General features: G+C 32.0%; 1 protein-coding gene across 8 annotated transcripts in view; it reads left to right on the top strand.

Annotated features, from left to right (window-relative positions):
• ADAMTS6 (ADAM metallopeptidase with thrombospondin type 1 motif 6) overlaps nt 1-17,631 on the top strand; it is a 263,530-nt gene that overhangs the window by 105,111 nt on the left and 140,788 nt on the right. For 7 of the 8 annotated variants that reach the window (XR_012504565.1, XR_006722682.2, XM_074358973.1 and 4 more), the window contains exon 9: nt 2,429-2,534. The exons of the other annotated variant lie outside the window; for it this stretch is intronic. Coding sequence is in view for 5 of the 7 variants with exons in the window: in XM_074358973.1 (XP_074215074.1) it covers nt 2,429-2,534 (106 nt within the window). In the remaining 2 variants the exon portion in view is untranslated. The remainder of the gene's footprint in view (nt 1-2,428; nt 2,535-17,631) is intronic. 8 annotated transcript variants of the gene reach the window in all.

The raw sequence follows: 17,631 nt of genomic DNA, 5'->3' as shown, positions 1-17,631 counted from the left end.
ATAATGTGTTCCAATTTTGATTATTAATTTCTAGAATCAATACGTTAATACTTGGGTACCTGTCAATGCATTTTCAAGCCTAATATACTTTTCAAATTAAAAAAAAATCATAAATTATTTTTGTACTCTCTCTTATTGGGAAAGCTGTATGAACTGTATTAAATATACTTGTATTAATTTTTGTATGTGGAAAATATATTATCAGCACAGAATTGATCAGGTTGTTTTCTTTTTGAGTGGTCTTTCTAGTAACTTTCATATTGGTTTTCATGTTGATTCTTGCATATTCTCTTGCTTAGTACTTCTGGTGACCAATTGTAACATGGCTAAATAGATTTAAAGGTGCAAACTGTGACCATCAAACTGAGGAAATCTAAATGACCCGAATAGTAATCAAACCCCTATTAACACAATCACACATAAGAATTTTGACAGCTTCAATTTTACAGGAATATAAAAAATGGTGGGGAGTTGTGAAAAATACATTAACATCTAAATTATTCTTTTTACTTTTAGTTACGATTTACCTTTGTATTCTCAACAAGTAGTAGTTATTTTCCAAATATATTTTTTCTTAAGTTGCCCTGTTAGTGGAGCTAACAGTTTTATATCAGATGCAGAGGTAAATCTGTGTTTGCAGATACACCTTGGGGAGTCATTGAGAATTCTCAATTAAAAGTACGGCCGCATGACAACACACACACCAAACAACAAGAAAAAGTTAATCCATGGAGTAATATATTTCAGGAAATATAAGAAATGTTAATTTAACAGTAATTATTCTTAGTAACGATTTTTTAAAACCAAATTTCTTAAAGCTCAAAACAGAAACAGTGTTCAAAGAGTGACTTTGTTCTTTCCATATCATGGAACATATTGAATCCAATAGCTTAAATGCAGATAATGTACTGCAGACTTTCTTGTGTTCTCCCTCTTTTTGTGTCTTAGTGCAGTTTGGAAGTAATATTCATTAAATATATTTGGTTAACAACAAAAAACTTAAGTCATCTTGCCCCAACTAGTCCTTCTTTTTTTACCTCCTCTTCTTCAGGTCTCAAGAGTTCTAAGTGAATGGAAGGGCAGAACAAGGGTATCAATATTTACGGTATCTCTGTGAGGCAGAAATCAACCCTTTCCTCAACTCCTGCCCCTCCCACATAAAACAGTAGGAAAAGCAAGCAATCTATTAGCAAATCCAACACTAACCTCAACTCTGTTCCAATGTGGTTATTATGTTGATATTTCATATTAGAGGAAACAGAGAAACACAATTTTTAGAGCTTGTCAGTAAAAATATGAATTCAATAGCTTTTACTGTTCCAAATTAGTGCAACTGGGACATTGTATCTAGCACAGAACATTGTTTATTGCATTCAATAAATATTCATTTAGTTGGATTGAAATCACTTTTGGTGGGTAAATAACTATTAATATTCAGGTGATGAAAGTAGACTACTAACATGTAAAATATTTTCCTTACATTTCTTTCAATTTCTTTTAAATAATTTTAGTACATATGTGTGTTAAGTATGATTTGGCATCTGCTTCCTTATAACACATGACTTTTTATATTTCTCACAAAAATTCTTTTTTCTCAGCACTATTTTAAAGCTGTGTACTAATTCACAGAGCATGATATTCATTTGGAAGTATATATTAAAGCTTTTACGTACTAAAATTCCCAAGGGAAGAATACCTTGAATAACATAACATTTCACTAGAATCAGTGAATTAACACCATAGTTTTTGCTTTATTACTAAAACTCAAATGCATTTAAGGGGGATGGGAGAGAGGAGACTCACACTGAATGTGTGAATGACTTTCCACCCATTAAAATACTTAAAGAAATTGCTGCATCACTAGCAGGACTAATTTCAGAAGATTAAAAAAATGTGAAAACCTCCCATCTTTAACAGTTTTCCTTTTTCTCTTTTGAATCATTCATTCTTCTTTTTATAAAAATGTCATTTAAAAAAACCATTTGGGATTCCCTTTTTTTGGTAACTCAAAAGTTGCTTGTATATTTTTATGAACCCACTAAACTTAAACAGATCTCTTTAGAAAAATAATGTGGATATATTTTGCTTTCTACAGGCTGAAGAATGTTAAAATAGAAATGCTTTCTTGAATTCCCTCTTCTGGCTCAAGTTACTAGGTGGTCCCAAGTTACCAGAAGTAAAATTTATAAATCTAACCCCTAGTCTAGACATTTTCCAGCACTGACTGCAGTTCAAAAAATATTAATGTCTAGCCGGCAAAGGGAAACTCCCCCCAGTGATTTTGCAAATGACTAGAAAGTTAACCTTTTGCCAACTGCTCCTTCTGTGCATGGAGGTTATTAAAAAGAATCCAGGCATTTATAAGTATGGGCTTTTTAAGACAGAAACACCTTGGCTTGACCCTTTGTGTCTCCTTCTGTTTATTCAGGCTTGGCCTCTGTGGCAGGAATGTGTGAGCCTGAAAGGAGCTGCAGCATTAATGAAGACATTGGCCTGGGTTCAGCTTTTACCATTGCACATGAGATTGGTCACAAGTGAGTGAGTTTAAGAAAATCAAAATAAATTTTAGAACTCCACTCTTTTGAGCAACTCATAACTACTGTGTGGAACGCCTGTGCTCAACCATATTTTACAGGCTTTTTGCCTGATTTCAATAGAGAATGTTATCATTTAAGATACTGGGATAAATCATCTTAAGAATTGGAGACTTGTTAAATAATCTTTTTGATTCAATGACTAGTGTCCTTGGAGTGGTGAATGCACCACACTTAAATTTTGTTATAGACATTTGAAATAACTTAGCTTTACTGTGGTCCACTCAACACCCAGTTTTTCAAAGTCAAAGTGTTTAAATGATCTTTCTTTTCCTCAAGTGACAGTACATACATATTTTAAAATCATCATTGACACCATTACCATAAAATGTACTTTGAATTTTCACTCTTCATACAGCTGTGAACATTCCTTTTCCAAGTTTGTGTAATCATTGCTTTGCAACTTGTATTTTCAGGTGTACTTGTGTGTCAGTGAAAAAACAAACAAACAAAAACTAATGTTACAAGAGTAATGAGCTATCATCCTCACTAATTTTTAGGAGGATCTTGAGTTTTTAATATTTCTTTTAAGTAAATCTGTGCCCCAAACTATCCTATGATTTCCCCTTCCCCCAATACATCCCTCCCAATAGCAATAAAACCCCTTCTTTCTTTCAAACAACAGGCAATACTAAATGTAAAAGCTACCTTATATGGAGGGAGAGAAGTTTGAAAACTTTAAAAACATAGTTAAACATTTTTAACTAAAACAAGCAGCCTATTTGTAAGAACTTCTGCCGTTTGTATGATTTAAGTTTTACAATTTGCTTTTTTGGTAGAGAAATGGATGGGAGTAAAAACAGGACAAGTAAAAATGAATGTTTATTATATACCTGCCTCAGAGGTCATTCCTGAGATAAGTCTACAGTTTAGCTTTTTTTTTTTTTTACAAAGTGGAGAGTAAAACTGGATCCGTCTGTTGCATTATCATAAAACTTGCGATTTAAGTTTTACCAAACTGGTATTGATTTATGTGTGAATTCAAGTAACCAACATGTTTCAAATCTGACTTAATTCAGACATGGGAAAATCAGTATTATACTTTTAATGAAGTCCTAACAGTATTGGTAACCTAGTTTCCATTGCAATAAATAGCAGAGGAACGAAAGGGAAAAGGCCTCTTAACCACGCAGTTTATCTTCAACTCACTTATAAACCTGACTCATTAATGACTGTCATAATCTTATGCAACCAGACTGGATTTAATTGGTTCTGTTAGATTCAATTAAGTTAAAAGTTTAGGACAAGTAACATGCAGTGGATGAATAATGTGTGGATAAGAGCACCATTACCTCATGCAGCCACAAGTTAGTCCATGTCAACATATGCATGATAAGTCGCATCCTTGTATATACTTACATAGCCACGGTAAGAGTTTATCTTTTTGTATCTTTTATTAGGATTCTAACTGAGCTACTCTCAGGCTTCCTATATTTTCTTGTTGACCTTGTGGATAATCCTTTTTAATTCCTTCTAAGATGAATGGTTTGTACCTTATGTAGAAGAAATGTAAAAGAGAAGTAGAATATACCTCTTAAGATTGATGTGCCTTAGAGTAACGTTATTTCACAGCTAATTCGTGTTTGATGATGTGAGGGTTAAAAATGAGGGGAAAATCCACAAAACACTTTATATTGAAAGCCAGAAGAAGTGCTTCCATTCAAAAATGTTATTTAGCACACTAAAAATCAGCTTTCTTTCTGTGTTGATTACTATATCACTATCCTCCTATCTCCTTGTCCTCAGATGACTAGGTAGGATGTGTTTAACACACCATCTTTTCCAATATGTCAAATTATTATTAGTCAGTTAAGGAAAATCTAATTCATGGATGAAAATCCTTTTCTTGTTTTTATGATCTTAGGGTTTAGCTTTAGGAAACTTAGGAAGCCAACTCTGGTAAACTCATGTCACCATTAAAATACAGAGCTCTCTATTTTTCCTGAAACAAAACAATAATCATGGTAGATGTATCAAGTATTCTCTAGGTAGAGTATAATGAACTCTGTACTCCATAGAGTATAAAACAGACGTTTTATTGAAGTGACACGACTTCTGAGATTTGCTTTTAAAAGAAAGAAAAAAGAGAAAGATAAAACAAAAATAATAACATCTTTAACTTTATAATGTTGATGGTATGTAAATGAGAGTTCATTACACTACTCTCACTACTATTGCATCCTGATATTTTTCTCACAAAAAAATAGGTCCTATGATCATAAATCTTTTAGATTGGACTTAACTCATTTATTAGTTAATAGTGATTGAGTGAACTATAACTCTAATTTTGAAAGAATTAAAAGAAGTGTCAACAGTTGTATTGGGTATATCATTCTTGCTTTTAGAAAACCAGTATCAGTGTTTGGTCTTACAAACAGGGATATACTTTCTATAGAAGATTGGGTAGGAGATTCATTTTTTTCAAAAAGGAGAAATACAGCAAGACTTCAGGATAAAATTGTAAATTAGGTTACCTGTGTTACAAGCTCTTATTACTCTTTCCTTTATCTAAACTTTCCTTCTCCTGCTGTAACTACCTAAGTGTCTTTAACTGCTTGATCAGTGCTGTGCTTTCTTAATAGAAGGCTAGTAATAAACATATACCAAGGTAGTTGGAACATACATGCCTTTGTTTCGTTTTGGTATCAAAATAATGTGAGTCTTATAAAGTGAGTTAAGTATTCTATTTTCTGGAAGAGTTTGCTTTTCTATGAGTATGTTTCAAAACATTTGGATATAATTTCCATACAATAAATATGCATACATTTTGTGTACCATTTGATGAATTCTGACAAATATATGGAACCATGTAACCACCACTATAATCAAGATATCAACATTTATATTATCTGAAAGAGTCCTCTTGTTCCCTTTTATAGTCAGTCTTCACACTCCTCTCCCATTCCTTGGCCCCAGACAACCACAGATCTGCTTTCTATCTTTATAAATTAAGCTTGTCTTTTCTGTAGGTTCATTTACGTGGACTCATAGAGTGGTTACTCTTGTGTCTGGGTTCTTTCCCTCAGCACAGTTGTTTTGAGATTCATTCATGTTGTTCTTGTGTATCAATAGTTCTTTTTTTTTTTTTTAGGGTATTCCATATCATAATAATACGCATCAGATTTTAGGTTGTTTCTAGTGTGGGGCTGTTATGAGTAGAATTGATGTGCACATCCATGTACAAGAATTTGTATGGACTTATGCTTTCTTTTCTCTTAGGTAGTACAACTGGTACTGTGATATGTGTTAGTTTCACTTTATAATAAACCAGCTTTTTTAAAGTGTCTTTTTTTTGCCACTTTTTTTTTGCATTCCTACTAGCAATCTATGAGAGTTCCAATTATTTCAGATCCTTGCCAACATTTATTATGTCTTTTTGATATGACTATTATTATGCATTTTAGTGGTATCTCATTGTGGCTTTAATTAGTTGATTATCTGTTTTCTGATAAATAATAATGTTAATGATGATGAACATCTTTTCATGTGCTTATTTGTCATTCATTATCTTCTTGAATGTCTATTCAAATCCTTTCCCATTTAAAGAAACTGAGGTATTTTCTTCTTATTGAGTTGTAAGAGTTCTCAGTATATTCTGGATAAAAAGTCTTTATCATGCACACATAATATGAATATTTTCTCCAAGGCTGTGGTTTGCCATTCGCTTTTTTTTTAAGTTTTTTTTAATTGAGTTATAGTCATTTTACAATGTTGTGTCAATTTCCAGTGTAGAGCACAATTTTTCAGTTATACATGAACATACATATAGCCATTGTCGCATTCTTTTTTGCTGTGAGCTACCTTAAGATCTTGTATATATTTCCCTGTGCTATACAGTATAATCTTGTGTATCTATTCTACATATGCCTGTCAGTATCTACAAATTTCAAACTCCCAGTCTGACCCTTCTCATCCCACCCCCTCCTCCCCTTTGGCAACCACACCATTCATTTTTCAATGGTGTCTCATGAAAAGCAGAATTTTAAAATTCTGATGAAATCTAATTCATAATTTTTCTTTTGTCATTTGTGTTTTTTGTGTTTTAAGAAATCTTTGCCTACTTCAAGACTGTGAAGATTTTCTTCTATATTTTTAATCTAGATGTTTTGTACTTTTAGCTTTTACATTAAGATCTATAATCCATTTTGAGGGTTTTTTGGTATGCTATGAGGTAAGGGTTTAAGTTCCCTTTTTCTCATATGAATATCCAGTTTTATTTCAACACAATTTGTTTAAAAAATTGGTTGGTTTGTAGTTTTCTTTTAATGTCTTTGTCTAGTTTTGGTATCAGAATTAAGTTAGTTTTATAAATTGAATTAGGAACTGTTCTATTTTCTGTAAGAGTTTGAATACATAAGTTTGATATTTCTTCCTTAAATGTTTCATAGAGTTCATGAGTGAAGCCATCTGAGCCTGGAATTTTCTTTGTGGGAATATTATTATTAGTTTAATTTTTAAATTAGATAAAGGATAAGATATTATCTAAATCCTTTGAGTCTTTTTGGTTAATTATATCTTTCAAAGTATTAGACTATTTCAGCTAAATTGTCAAATTTGTTATATAGTTGTTCTTAATAGTCTCTTACTGTCTTTTTTAATGTTTGCAATATAATGATGTTCCATCATTCATTCCTGATATTTGTAATTTGTGTTTTCACCTTTTTTCTTTTTTTTTTCCAGCTTTATTGAGATATAATTGACATATAACATTGTATAAGTTTAAGGTGTACAACGTGGTGATTTGATACACGTATATATTGTGAAATGATAAGGTTAGTTAAAAGATCCAACACCATATAATTAACTTCTTGTGTGTGTATGGTGAGAGTATTTAAGGTTAATTCTCTTGGCAACTTTTAAATATACAGTACAGTATTATTAACTATAGTCACTAGGCTTTACATAAGACCCCTAGAATTTATTCATCTTATAATTGGAAGTTTGTATACTTTGAACAACATCTCCCGATTTCCCCCCAGTTCCCAAACCCCTGACAACTATTAGCTTATTCTGTTTCTATGAATTCAGCTTTTTTACATTCCACATATAAGTGAGATCATACAGTATTTATCTTTATTTATCTGACTTCTTTCACTTTTCATAATGCCCTCAAAGTCATGTTGTTCCAAATGGCAGGATTTCCTTCTTTTTTATGACTGAATAATATTCCACTGTGTGTGTGTGTGTGTGTGTGTGTGTGTGTGTGTGTGTGTGTGTGTGTTTGTGTGTGTATGTGTCCGTCCGTCTGTCCATGTGAGTGTCTGTGTGACATTCCACTTATCCATTCACCCATTGATGCCAGCTAGGTTCTTTTCATATCTTGGCTGTTATGAATAGTGCTGCATTGAACAAGGAGGTGTAGATATCTATGTGAAATAATGATTTTATATCCTTTGACTATATACCCTGAAGTGGGATTGCTGGATCACATGGTAGTTCTATTTTTAATTTTTTTGAGGAACCTTAATACTTTTTTCCATAGTGACTACACCAATTTACATTCCTACCAACAGTGCACAAGGGTTCCCTTTTCTCCACATCCTAGTCAGCACTTGTAATCTTGTTAGCCTTTGTAACACATGTAAGATGATAATCTTATTGTGATCTGTTTTGCATTTCCCAGATGATTAGTGATATTGAGCACCTTTTTATGTATTCATTGGTCATCTGTATGTCTTCTTTAGAAAATCATCTATTCAAGTCCTTTGCTCATTTTTAAATCAGATTTTTGTTTGTTTGTTTTGGCTATTGAGTAGTATGAGTTCCTTTATATTTTGAATATTTACCCTTTATTATATGTGTGGTTTGCAGATATCTTCTCCCATTCCATAGGTTGCCTTTTCATTGTGTTGATTGTTTCTTTTGCTGTGCAGAAGCTTTTTACTTTAAAGAATCCCACATGTTTACTTTTGCTTTTGTTGCTTGTGCTTTGGATGTCATATCCAAAAAATCATTCCCAAAATCAGTGTCAAGGAGCATTTCCCCTATGTTTTCTTCTAGAAATTTTATAGCTTCTGGTTTTACCTTTAAGTCTGTTATCTATTTTGAGTTAATTCTTGTGCATTGTATAAGATAGGGGTCCAATTTCTTTTTTTTTACCATGGGAATGTCCTGTTTTCCCAACATCATTTATTAAAGAAACTCGATTATTCTTGTCTTCCTTTTCAAATATTAGTTGATGATATATGTGTGGATTTTTTTCTGGATTCCTCATTCTGTTCTGTTTGGTTTATGTGTCTATTTTTAAGCCAGTACCATACTGTTTTGATTAATATACCTACTTGCAATATAGTTTGAAATCAGGAAGAGTGATACCTCCAGCTTCATTCTTTCTCAAGATTGCTTTGGTTATTTGGGGTGTTTTGTAGTTCCATACACATTTTAGGGTTATTTTTCTATTTCTATGAAAAATATCATTGAAATTTTGATATGAATTGCAGTGAATCTATAGTAGATGGTTTAAGTAGTATGGACATTTTAACTATTAACTCTTCCTATCCATTAATATAGGATATCTTTTCATTTGTTTTTTTCTTCTTCAATTTCTTTCATAAACATCTTACAGTTTTCAGTGTATAGATCTTTTACCTCTTGGCTAAATTTATCCCTAAATATTTTATTTTTTGTGCTACTGTAAATGAGATTGTTTTCTTTATTCATTTTTCAGGTAGTTCATTATTAGTGTTTAAAAACGCAAAGGATTTTTGTATGTTTATTTTGTATCCTGCACTTTACTGACTTTATTAATTCTAATCATTTTTGGTGGCATCTTTAGGTTTTTCTATGTACAAGATCATGACATCTGCAATTAAAGATACTTTTACTTCTTCCTTTCTGTTTTAGATGCCTTTTATTTCTTTTTTGTACCTAATTAGTCTGGTTAGGACTTTCAGTCCTATGTTGAATAATAGTGGTGGGAATAGAGTGGGCACCATTTTCTTTTTCCTGACTTTAGGGGAAAAGCTTTCAAGTTTTCATCACTGAGTATAATGTGGCTTGTCATAAAAGACCATTATTATGTTGAAGTAGGTTCCTTCTGTACTCACTTTGTTGAGAGCTTTTATAATGAAAAGATGTTGAATTTTATCAAATGCTTCTGCATTTACTGAGATGATCATATGATTTTTAAATCTTTCATTCTATTAATGTGATGTATCACATTTATTGGTTTATGTGTGTTGAACTGTTCTTGCATCAGAGATGAATCCTAGTTGATCATGGTGTATGATCCTTTTAATGTATTGTTGAATTTGTTTTGCTAGTATTTTGTTGAGAATTTTGTGTCAGGGATATTGGCCTGGAGTTTTCTTTTCTTGTAGTGTTTGGTACCAAAGTACTGCTAACCTTGCAAAATGAATTCAGGAGTGTTCCTACAATTTTTTGGAAGAGTTAGAGAAGTATTGGCATTAATTATTTTTTCCTAAATGTTTGGTAGAATTCACCAGTGAATATATCTGGCCCTGGGCCTTTCTTTTTTGGAAGAATTTCAATCCCTGATTAGTCTCCTTACTTATTATTGGTCTGTTCAGATTTCTACTTCTTCATGATTAAGTCTTAGTAGATAGTATGTTTCTGGAAATTTTTTCTTTTCTTCTAGGTTATCCAATTTGTTGGCGTATTATTGTTTGTAGTAATCTCTTATCTTTTTATTTCTGTGGTATCAGTTGTAATGTCTCCTCTTTGACTTCTGATTTTATTTAAGTCTTTTTTTTTTTTTTTTTCTTCTAGTATTGTAGACTTAGGTTTGTCAGTTTGGCTTATCTTTTCAAAACACCAGCTCTTGATTTCATTGATCTTTTCTATTATTTTTCTAGTCTTTGGTTTACTTTTGCTCTGATCTTTGTTATTTTCTTCCTTCTCCAAAATTTGACCTAATTTTTTTCTAGTTGTTTGAAGCATAAAGTTAGATCGTCCATTTGAGGTTTTTTTTTTTTTTTTAATGTAGGCATTTATTGCTCTACCTTAAGTTTTGGTATATTGTGGTTCCATTTGTATTAGTTTCAAGATAGTTTTGATTATCCTTTTGATTTCCTCTTTGACTAGCAGTATATTGTTTAATTTCCATATATTTGTGAATTTTCTTGCTTTATCCTGTTGTTGATTTCTAGTTCCATACTATTGTAGTCAGAAAAGAGACTGAAAATGATTTCAGTCTTCTTAAATTTGTTGAGACTTGTGTTGTGACCTATTATGTGATCTACGTTGGAGACTGTTCTATGTACACTTGAGAAAAATATGTATTCTATTACTGTTCAATGGAGTGATCTGTATATGTCTTTTAAAATGATTTGATATAAAGTGTAGTTCAAGTCTAATGTTTGTTTCTTGATTTTCTGTCTGAGTGATTTACTGTTGTTGAAAGTGTGGGTATCATAGTCCCCGTCAATTATTGTTTTGTAATTTATCTCTTTTTTAAAAATTTGCTTTATATATTTAGGTATTCCATGGTTGGGTACATAAATATTTACATTTGTTATATTCTCTTGATGAATTGGCCCTTTTATTATTATATATAATCTACTTAGTCTTATGTTGCAGTTTTGATGTTAAAGTCTATTTTGTCTGTTATAAGTTTAGCTACCCTTGTTCTATTTTGGTTAACTTTTTCATGAAATGTCTTTGTGAGTGTCTGCACTTTGAACCTATTAGTTTCTTTAAAGCTGAGATGAGTCTCTTGCAGGCAACATATAGTTGAGTCTTATTTTTTATCCACTCAGCTACTCTATATCTTTTGATTGGAGAATTTAATCCATTTACATTTAAGTAATTATTGATAAGAACTTAGTAATGCCATCTTAAATTTTTTTGTGTGTGTTTTTTTGATTTCTTCATTACTTTCTTGCTGTCTTTGTGAACTGATGGTTTTCTGTGGTGGTATGCTTTGACTCCTTTCTCTTTATCTTTTGTGTATCTACTGTAGGTGTTTGCTTTGTGGTAACCATGAGCCTTGCATAAAGCATATTATGGATATAACATCCTATTGCAAGCTGATGACAACTTAACTTTGATTGCATACAAAAAACTACTCTTTTTTACTGCTTCCTGTATTTCATATTTAGAGGTCATTTTTATTTATATTGTGATCACTTAATAAATTATTGTAGGTATAATTTTGTATAATTGTGTTTTATGTGTTCTTTAACTTTTATGCTCTAGTTAAGTGATTAGCACTACCATATTATAATATTGGAATATTCTGAATTTGACAATATATTTGCCTTTACAGTATGTTTTATATGTTCTTATGTTTTCATATTACTTATTAGCATCCTTTCTTTTCAGCTTAAAGAATATGTTTCAGCATTTCTTGTTTGGCAGGTGTAGTGGTAATGAACTCCCTCAGCTTTTTTGGTCTGAGAAAGTCTTTATGTCTCCTTCATCTCTGAAGGAGATCTTTCCCAGTTGTCCTTTGTTAAGTGTTTTTTGTTCATAGTTCATTTCTTTCCACAGTTTAAATATACCCATTCTCTCCTGGTTGCAAGTTTTCTGTTGAGAAGTCTCCTTGTAGCCTATAGTATGTGAGTATAGCCCTTGTATGTGAGTAATTTTTCTCTCTTACTACTTTCTATAAATAAGTTTTCTGCCACATTCTCCTCCCTCCTCTTTCTCTAATAGTGCATAGATAGCTTCTTTTAAATGATATTGCATAATTCACATAGGCTGTCTTCACCTGAAAAATTTTTTTTTCTTTTTGCTCCTCTGATGGGATAACTTCAATTGACTTTTCTTCAAGTTCACTGATTCTTCTGCTTTGTCAAGTCTGTTGTTGAAGCTCTCTATTAAATTTCTCCATTCAGGATTTCTGGTTTTTTTTTTTTAAATGGTCTCTATTTTTTCATTGAATTTCTCTTTTTTTTTTCATGCATTTTTCTCCTAATCTCATTTAGTTATCCATCTGTGTTTTTTTGTCGGTCACCGATTTCTTTAAGAGAATTATTCTGATTCTTTTTCAGACAATTCATAGATTTCTGTTTCTCTGTGGTCAGTTGTTGGAGCTTATTAGTGTCCTCTGATCCTGAAAGTTTGCCCAATTCTTTGTGATCTTTTTATCTTTGAGCTGGTATCTGTGCATTTGATGAAGCTGTCTCTAGCCTTACACAGCAGTTGTTTGGGGCTACTGATGTGCTTCCCTGTCATGACTTAGTATCAGATGTGCTACACAGCTACCTGGCATCACCTGGCAGTTTTCCTGGTTGGGTGGGGCTGGACATGGTGGTCAGCAGTTGAATAGGACCTTGCTTTCCTCTGTGAGTGAGGCTCTAAAATGGATCCATGGCTAGGATAGGTTAATAGCTGGGGACTCATACCTGGAAAAACTGCCAATCATGTTACCCAGCCAGAAGGAAACACTAGGTCGATTCTGCAGATAAGCTGAGCCACTGTTTGGGAATCTCTGCTCAGGTATCACCTCCACCAAGAATGCAAAGTGTTCATTGCTGTGAGCCTCAGTCTCCCTTCTCCCATCTTTATCTGATTCCCAAAGTGATCCCTATGAGGCAATAAGTAAGTGGTTCTCCTGGTATATGTCCTGGAATGCTGGGAAAACTGGATGGCCAACCTTAGATCTCCTTTTTCCACCAAGGAATCTATAGGCCTAAGATTATCCACTTGGTGCAGTGCTGTGCTGGCCTGGGACATTTTAATTGTCTTCAATAAGAGATTTTTAAAACAAAATGCATAAAATTTGAATCTCAAAAATCCTTTATTGTTGTCATAGATTTTTACTTCTTTATATGTTGCAAATCCTACAAGTCCTTGTTTTTTTGCTTTAGATAGTCAATTACATTTAATAGAAATTGAAAAAAGTAAGAAACAATGTATTTTATGTGTACACATGCATTTACCATTTCAGGTTCTTTTTTAATTCCTTGCTGTAGATCCATCTATTATGTTCATTCTGCCTGAAAAACTTCCATTAGTATTTCTTATAATGCAGTTGTCCTGACAACTTATTCTTTTACCTTTTCTTTGTCTGAAATTTTAAAAATTTACCTATACTTTTGAAAGATATTTACATTGACTTAAAATTCTCCATTGGCAGTTTTTTTTTTCTTTTTTGAGCAATGGCACTTGAAATATCAAAGAACATGGTGCTTCATGATGACCATATGGAATTTAATGATGGTGAATGGTGAAATACCTAAACAAGAACTTGTAAAATGAAACTGGTGAGGTAGACAAGAAGTAGATGGCAGATTGCTGTGTATACATAGTAAGGAGCTTACATGTTATCTCTGGACAATGGAAAGCCACTGAGTAATTCTGAACAGAGACGGCATGATAAGATTTTCATTTCAGATGGATCACTCTAGAAGAATATGGGTATGACTTTCACATAGGAAACCATGTAGCTGCAGTTGTCCAAATTAATACTACTCATTATTTGGTGTTGGGGGGGGTTGCCATGTTCCAGCATCTGTTAAACACAATGGCTGCACACAATAATAAATATTTTCCCCACTATACAGGTGAATTAATTGAGACACAGCAACATTAAATGGTTAAGCCCTCTGGCTCTAGGATGGCTCCTAAACCTTTCTGCTGTATAAATTAGGGATAATGATGATTGGAACTAGGATGGTGGCATTTAGATGGATTAAAGACATGTTGAAGAGATAAAATTAGCAGGATTTGATGACAGAGGGAAAGCTGAGGGTTAGTCTCATCTTTCTACCTTAGAGGGACGCTGGTCACATCAGTACCACCCAGTTGAAATAAAGATGGAACCCATTTAATTGAAGAAGTAATAAGTTCAGTTTTTTATATGTTTAAATTGAGATGACTGTAGGATATCTAAGTGGAAATATACAGAAAGAAATTACAAGGTTAAAATTAATAAGATAGGTGTAGGCTGCATATAAAAATTTGGGAATCATCCATAAAGGTAAGGCTCTAGAGAACTGGCATAAATCAAAAAGGCAGAGGGCTCAGAACTGCATACATAAAACCTTGTTATATTTTAAAGTTTAAGAATTGCTGTAAGTTGAGAAAATTGTTCCTCTACTCTAAGAATCAAGGAATAGTGATTTCCTTAATGTATCCTATCTCTTATTTTATTACAGTTGTAAAACATATAGCTTATGTAAATAAGAAAATACTTTATGACTTTGATAAAAAGGATGTATTATCAACACAGGCTAAAATATTTCAGTTTTGAAGTTTGATATATCATGAATCTAGTCATTGTGATGTAATTTATTTTTAACCCTTTATAAAAGTTATTTCTAAGTTTAGCATTACATGATTCTTAAGTCAGTAGTCTTATATTAAAAAAATCTGTGTTCAATGAAACAATACAGTTTTAGTGCATCTTATTAAAAGCATAAAAGATTTGCATGTGTGGAGGTTAACAGAAGAGAGAAACAACATGCAAGTTTTGTTCATTTTGGTTTCATGTTCTGAAGAGAACTTTTATAGTAAATCTTATTTGTTTCATTATTTGAGTAAGTACAAAATTGTCTATTCTTTTTATCAAAGATCAGTTCACTATATTTGTGTGGATCTATTTCTGGGTTCTCTACTGTGTTCCCTTGGTCTAAGTGTCTCTTCTTTTGCCAATACTACACTGTCCTAATTACTGTAGCTTTATAGTAAGTATTGAAATTGCTAGTGTGAGTTTTCCAACTTCATTTTCTTCAATAGTGTGTTGGCTTTTCTAGACCTTCTGCCTTTACATATAAACTTTAGAATCAGTTTTTCAATAACTGCAAAATAGCTTGCTGGAATTTTAATTAGGGTTTAATTTAACCTGGAGATCAAGGTGGAAAAATTGACATCTTCAGTATTCAGTATCAATACTCAGTATCAACAATATTGAGTGTTCCAATTCATGAACACAGAATATCTCTCCATATATTTAGATCTTTGTTTCTTTTTCTTCAGAATTGTGTTGTTTTTTGTATATGAATCTTCCACATATTTTGTGAGATATGTAGCTAATATCTTTTTTGGTGCTATTGTAAACTATGCTTTAAACTTGTAATTCCAATTATTCTTTGCTAGTATATTGAGAAGCAATTGACTTTTATACATGACCTTACTTTCTGAGACCTTTCTGATTCATTCCAGAAGTTTTTTGGTCTGTTTGGAATTTTCTGATGAGGCAGTTGTCATCTGTGAATGAAGACAGTTTTATTTCTTTCTTCCCAATCTCTATAACTTTAAAAAAAGTTCATTCATTCATTCACTCATTTATTTTTGTCTTGCTGCACAAGCTAAGATTTTCAGTATGATGTTGAATAGAAATAGTGAGAAGATAGGACTTCCTTGAAAGTTCTCAGTCTTAGAATGAAAGTATCTAGTTTCTCACCATTAAATGTAACTATAGTGTTTCTTCCTAGATATTATTAATGAAGTTAAGGAAATTGCCTTGCATACCGAGAGTTTTAGTATGAATAGGAGTTGGATTTTGTCAAATGGTTTTTCTGCATTAATTTTTGGATTATTTGATTTTTCTTCTTTACCCTGCTGATGTGATAGAATACATTGGTTGATTTTTGAACGTTAAACTAGCTTTAAATACCTGAAATAAATCCCACATGCTCTTAGTATATAATTCTTTTTATACATTGTTGGATTTGACTTGCTAATATTTTGTTAAAGATTGTTGCATGAGAGATATTTGTCTTTATTTTCCTTTCTTGTTTAATATCTGTCTTCCTAGAATGAGTTATGAAGTACTCTCTCTGCTTTTATTTTATGGAAAACATTGTGGAAAATTGGAATAGTATCTTCCTTAAATGTTTGATATAGTTCATCAGTGAAATCATCTGGCTCTGGTGTTTTCTATTTTGGCAGGTTATAAATTATTTAATTTCTCTATATGCTGTGTGAATTTTGGTAGTTTGTGTCTTTTTTTGTGTATATATATATATATATTTGTTGAAGTATATTCAGTTTACAATGTTGTGTCAATTTCTGATGTACAGCACAATCCTTTAGTCATACATGAACATACATATATCCATTTTCATATTCTTTTTCACCATAAATTACTATAAGTTATCGAATATAGTTCCCTGCACTATACAGTATGAACTTGTTGTTTATCTATTCTATATATATCAGTTATTATTTGCAAATCTTTAACTCCCAATTTAACCCTCCTACCCCACTCCCCCTGTAACCATAAGTTTGTTCTCTATGTCTGAGCGTCTGTTTCTGTTTTGCAATTAAGTTCATTTGTCTTTTTTTTTTTCAGATTCCACATATAAGTTGATGTCATATGATATTTTTCTTTCTCTTTCTGGCTTATTTCACTTAGAATGACAATCTCCTGGTCCATCCATGTTGCTCAAATGACATTATTTTATTCTTTTCTTATGGCTGAGAAGTATTCCATTGTATAAATATATCACACAGCTTCTTTATCCAGCCGTCTGTTGGTCGTTTGTGTCTTTCAAGGAATTAGTCCATTTCAGCTAAGTCATCCAATTTGTTAGCATAATATTCTTTTATTATTGTTTTTCTATGTCTAAGGGATCAGCAGTGATAACCCACATTTCGGATGTTAGTAATATGTGTCCTCTCTCTGTTTTAGTTGCTTATCTTGGCTAGAGATTTATCAATTTTATTGAGATATTCAAAGAATCAACTTTGGTTTCTGAATTGTTTTCCTGTTTGCAATTTCTTTGATTTCTATTCTCATTTAGATTATCTTTTTTTTCCTGCTTGTCTTAGGTTTAAATTGGTCTTCTTTCTTTATTTCCTAAGTGGAAATTTAGAAGATTGATTTTATCTTTCTTCTTTTTAAACATATGCATTCATTGCTATACATTTCTTTCTGAGAACTGCTTTTGCAAAAGCATCCCACAAGTTTTGATAAGTTGTATTTTCCTTTTCATTTAGTTCAAATTATTTTTTAAATTTCTCTTGAAACTTCTTCTTTGACATGTGTTGTTTAGAAGTGTGTTCTTTAACCTCCAAATATTTTGAGATTTTCAACCATCTTTATGTTATTGATTTCTAGTTGAATTCCACTGTGATCTAAGCACATATTTTGTATGATTCCTATTCTTTTAAATCTTTTATTAAGGTG

This window comes from Camelus bactrianus, chromosome 3, assembly GCF_048773025.1.
Source record: "Camelus bactrianus isolate YW-2024 breed Bactrian camel chromosome 3, ASM4877302v1, whole genome shotgun sequence".
NCBI lineage: Eukaryota > Metazoa > Chordata > Mammalia > Artiodactyla > Camelidae > Camelus > Camelus bactrianus.
The sequence above is the reverse complement of the archived record's forward strand: the minus strand, read 5'-3'. Positions and strand labels throughout refer to the sequence as shown.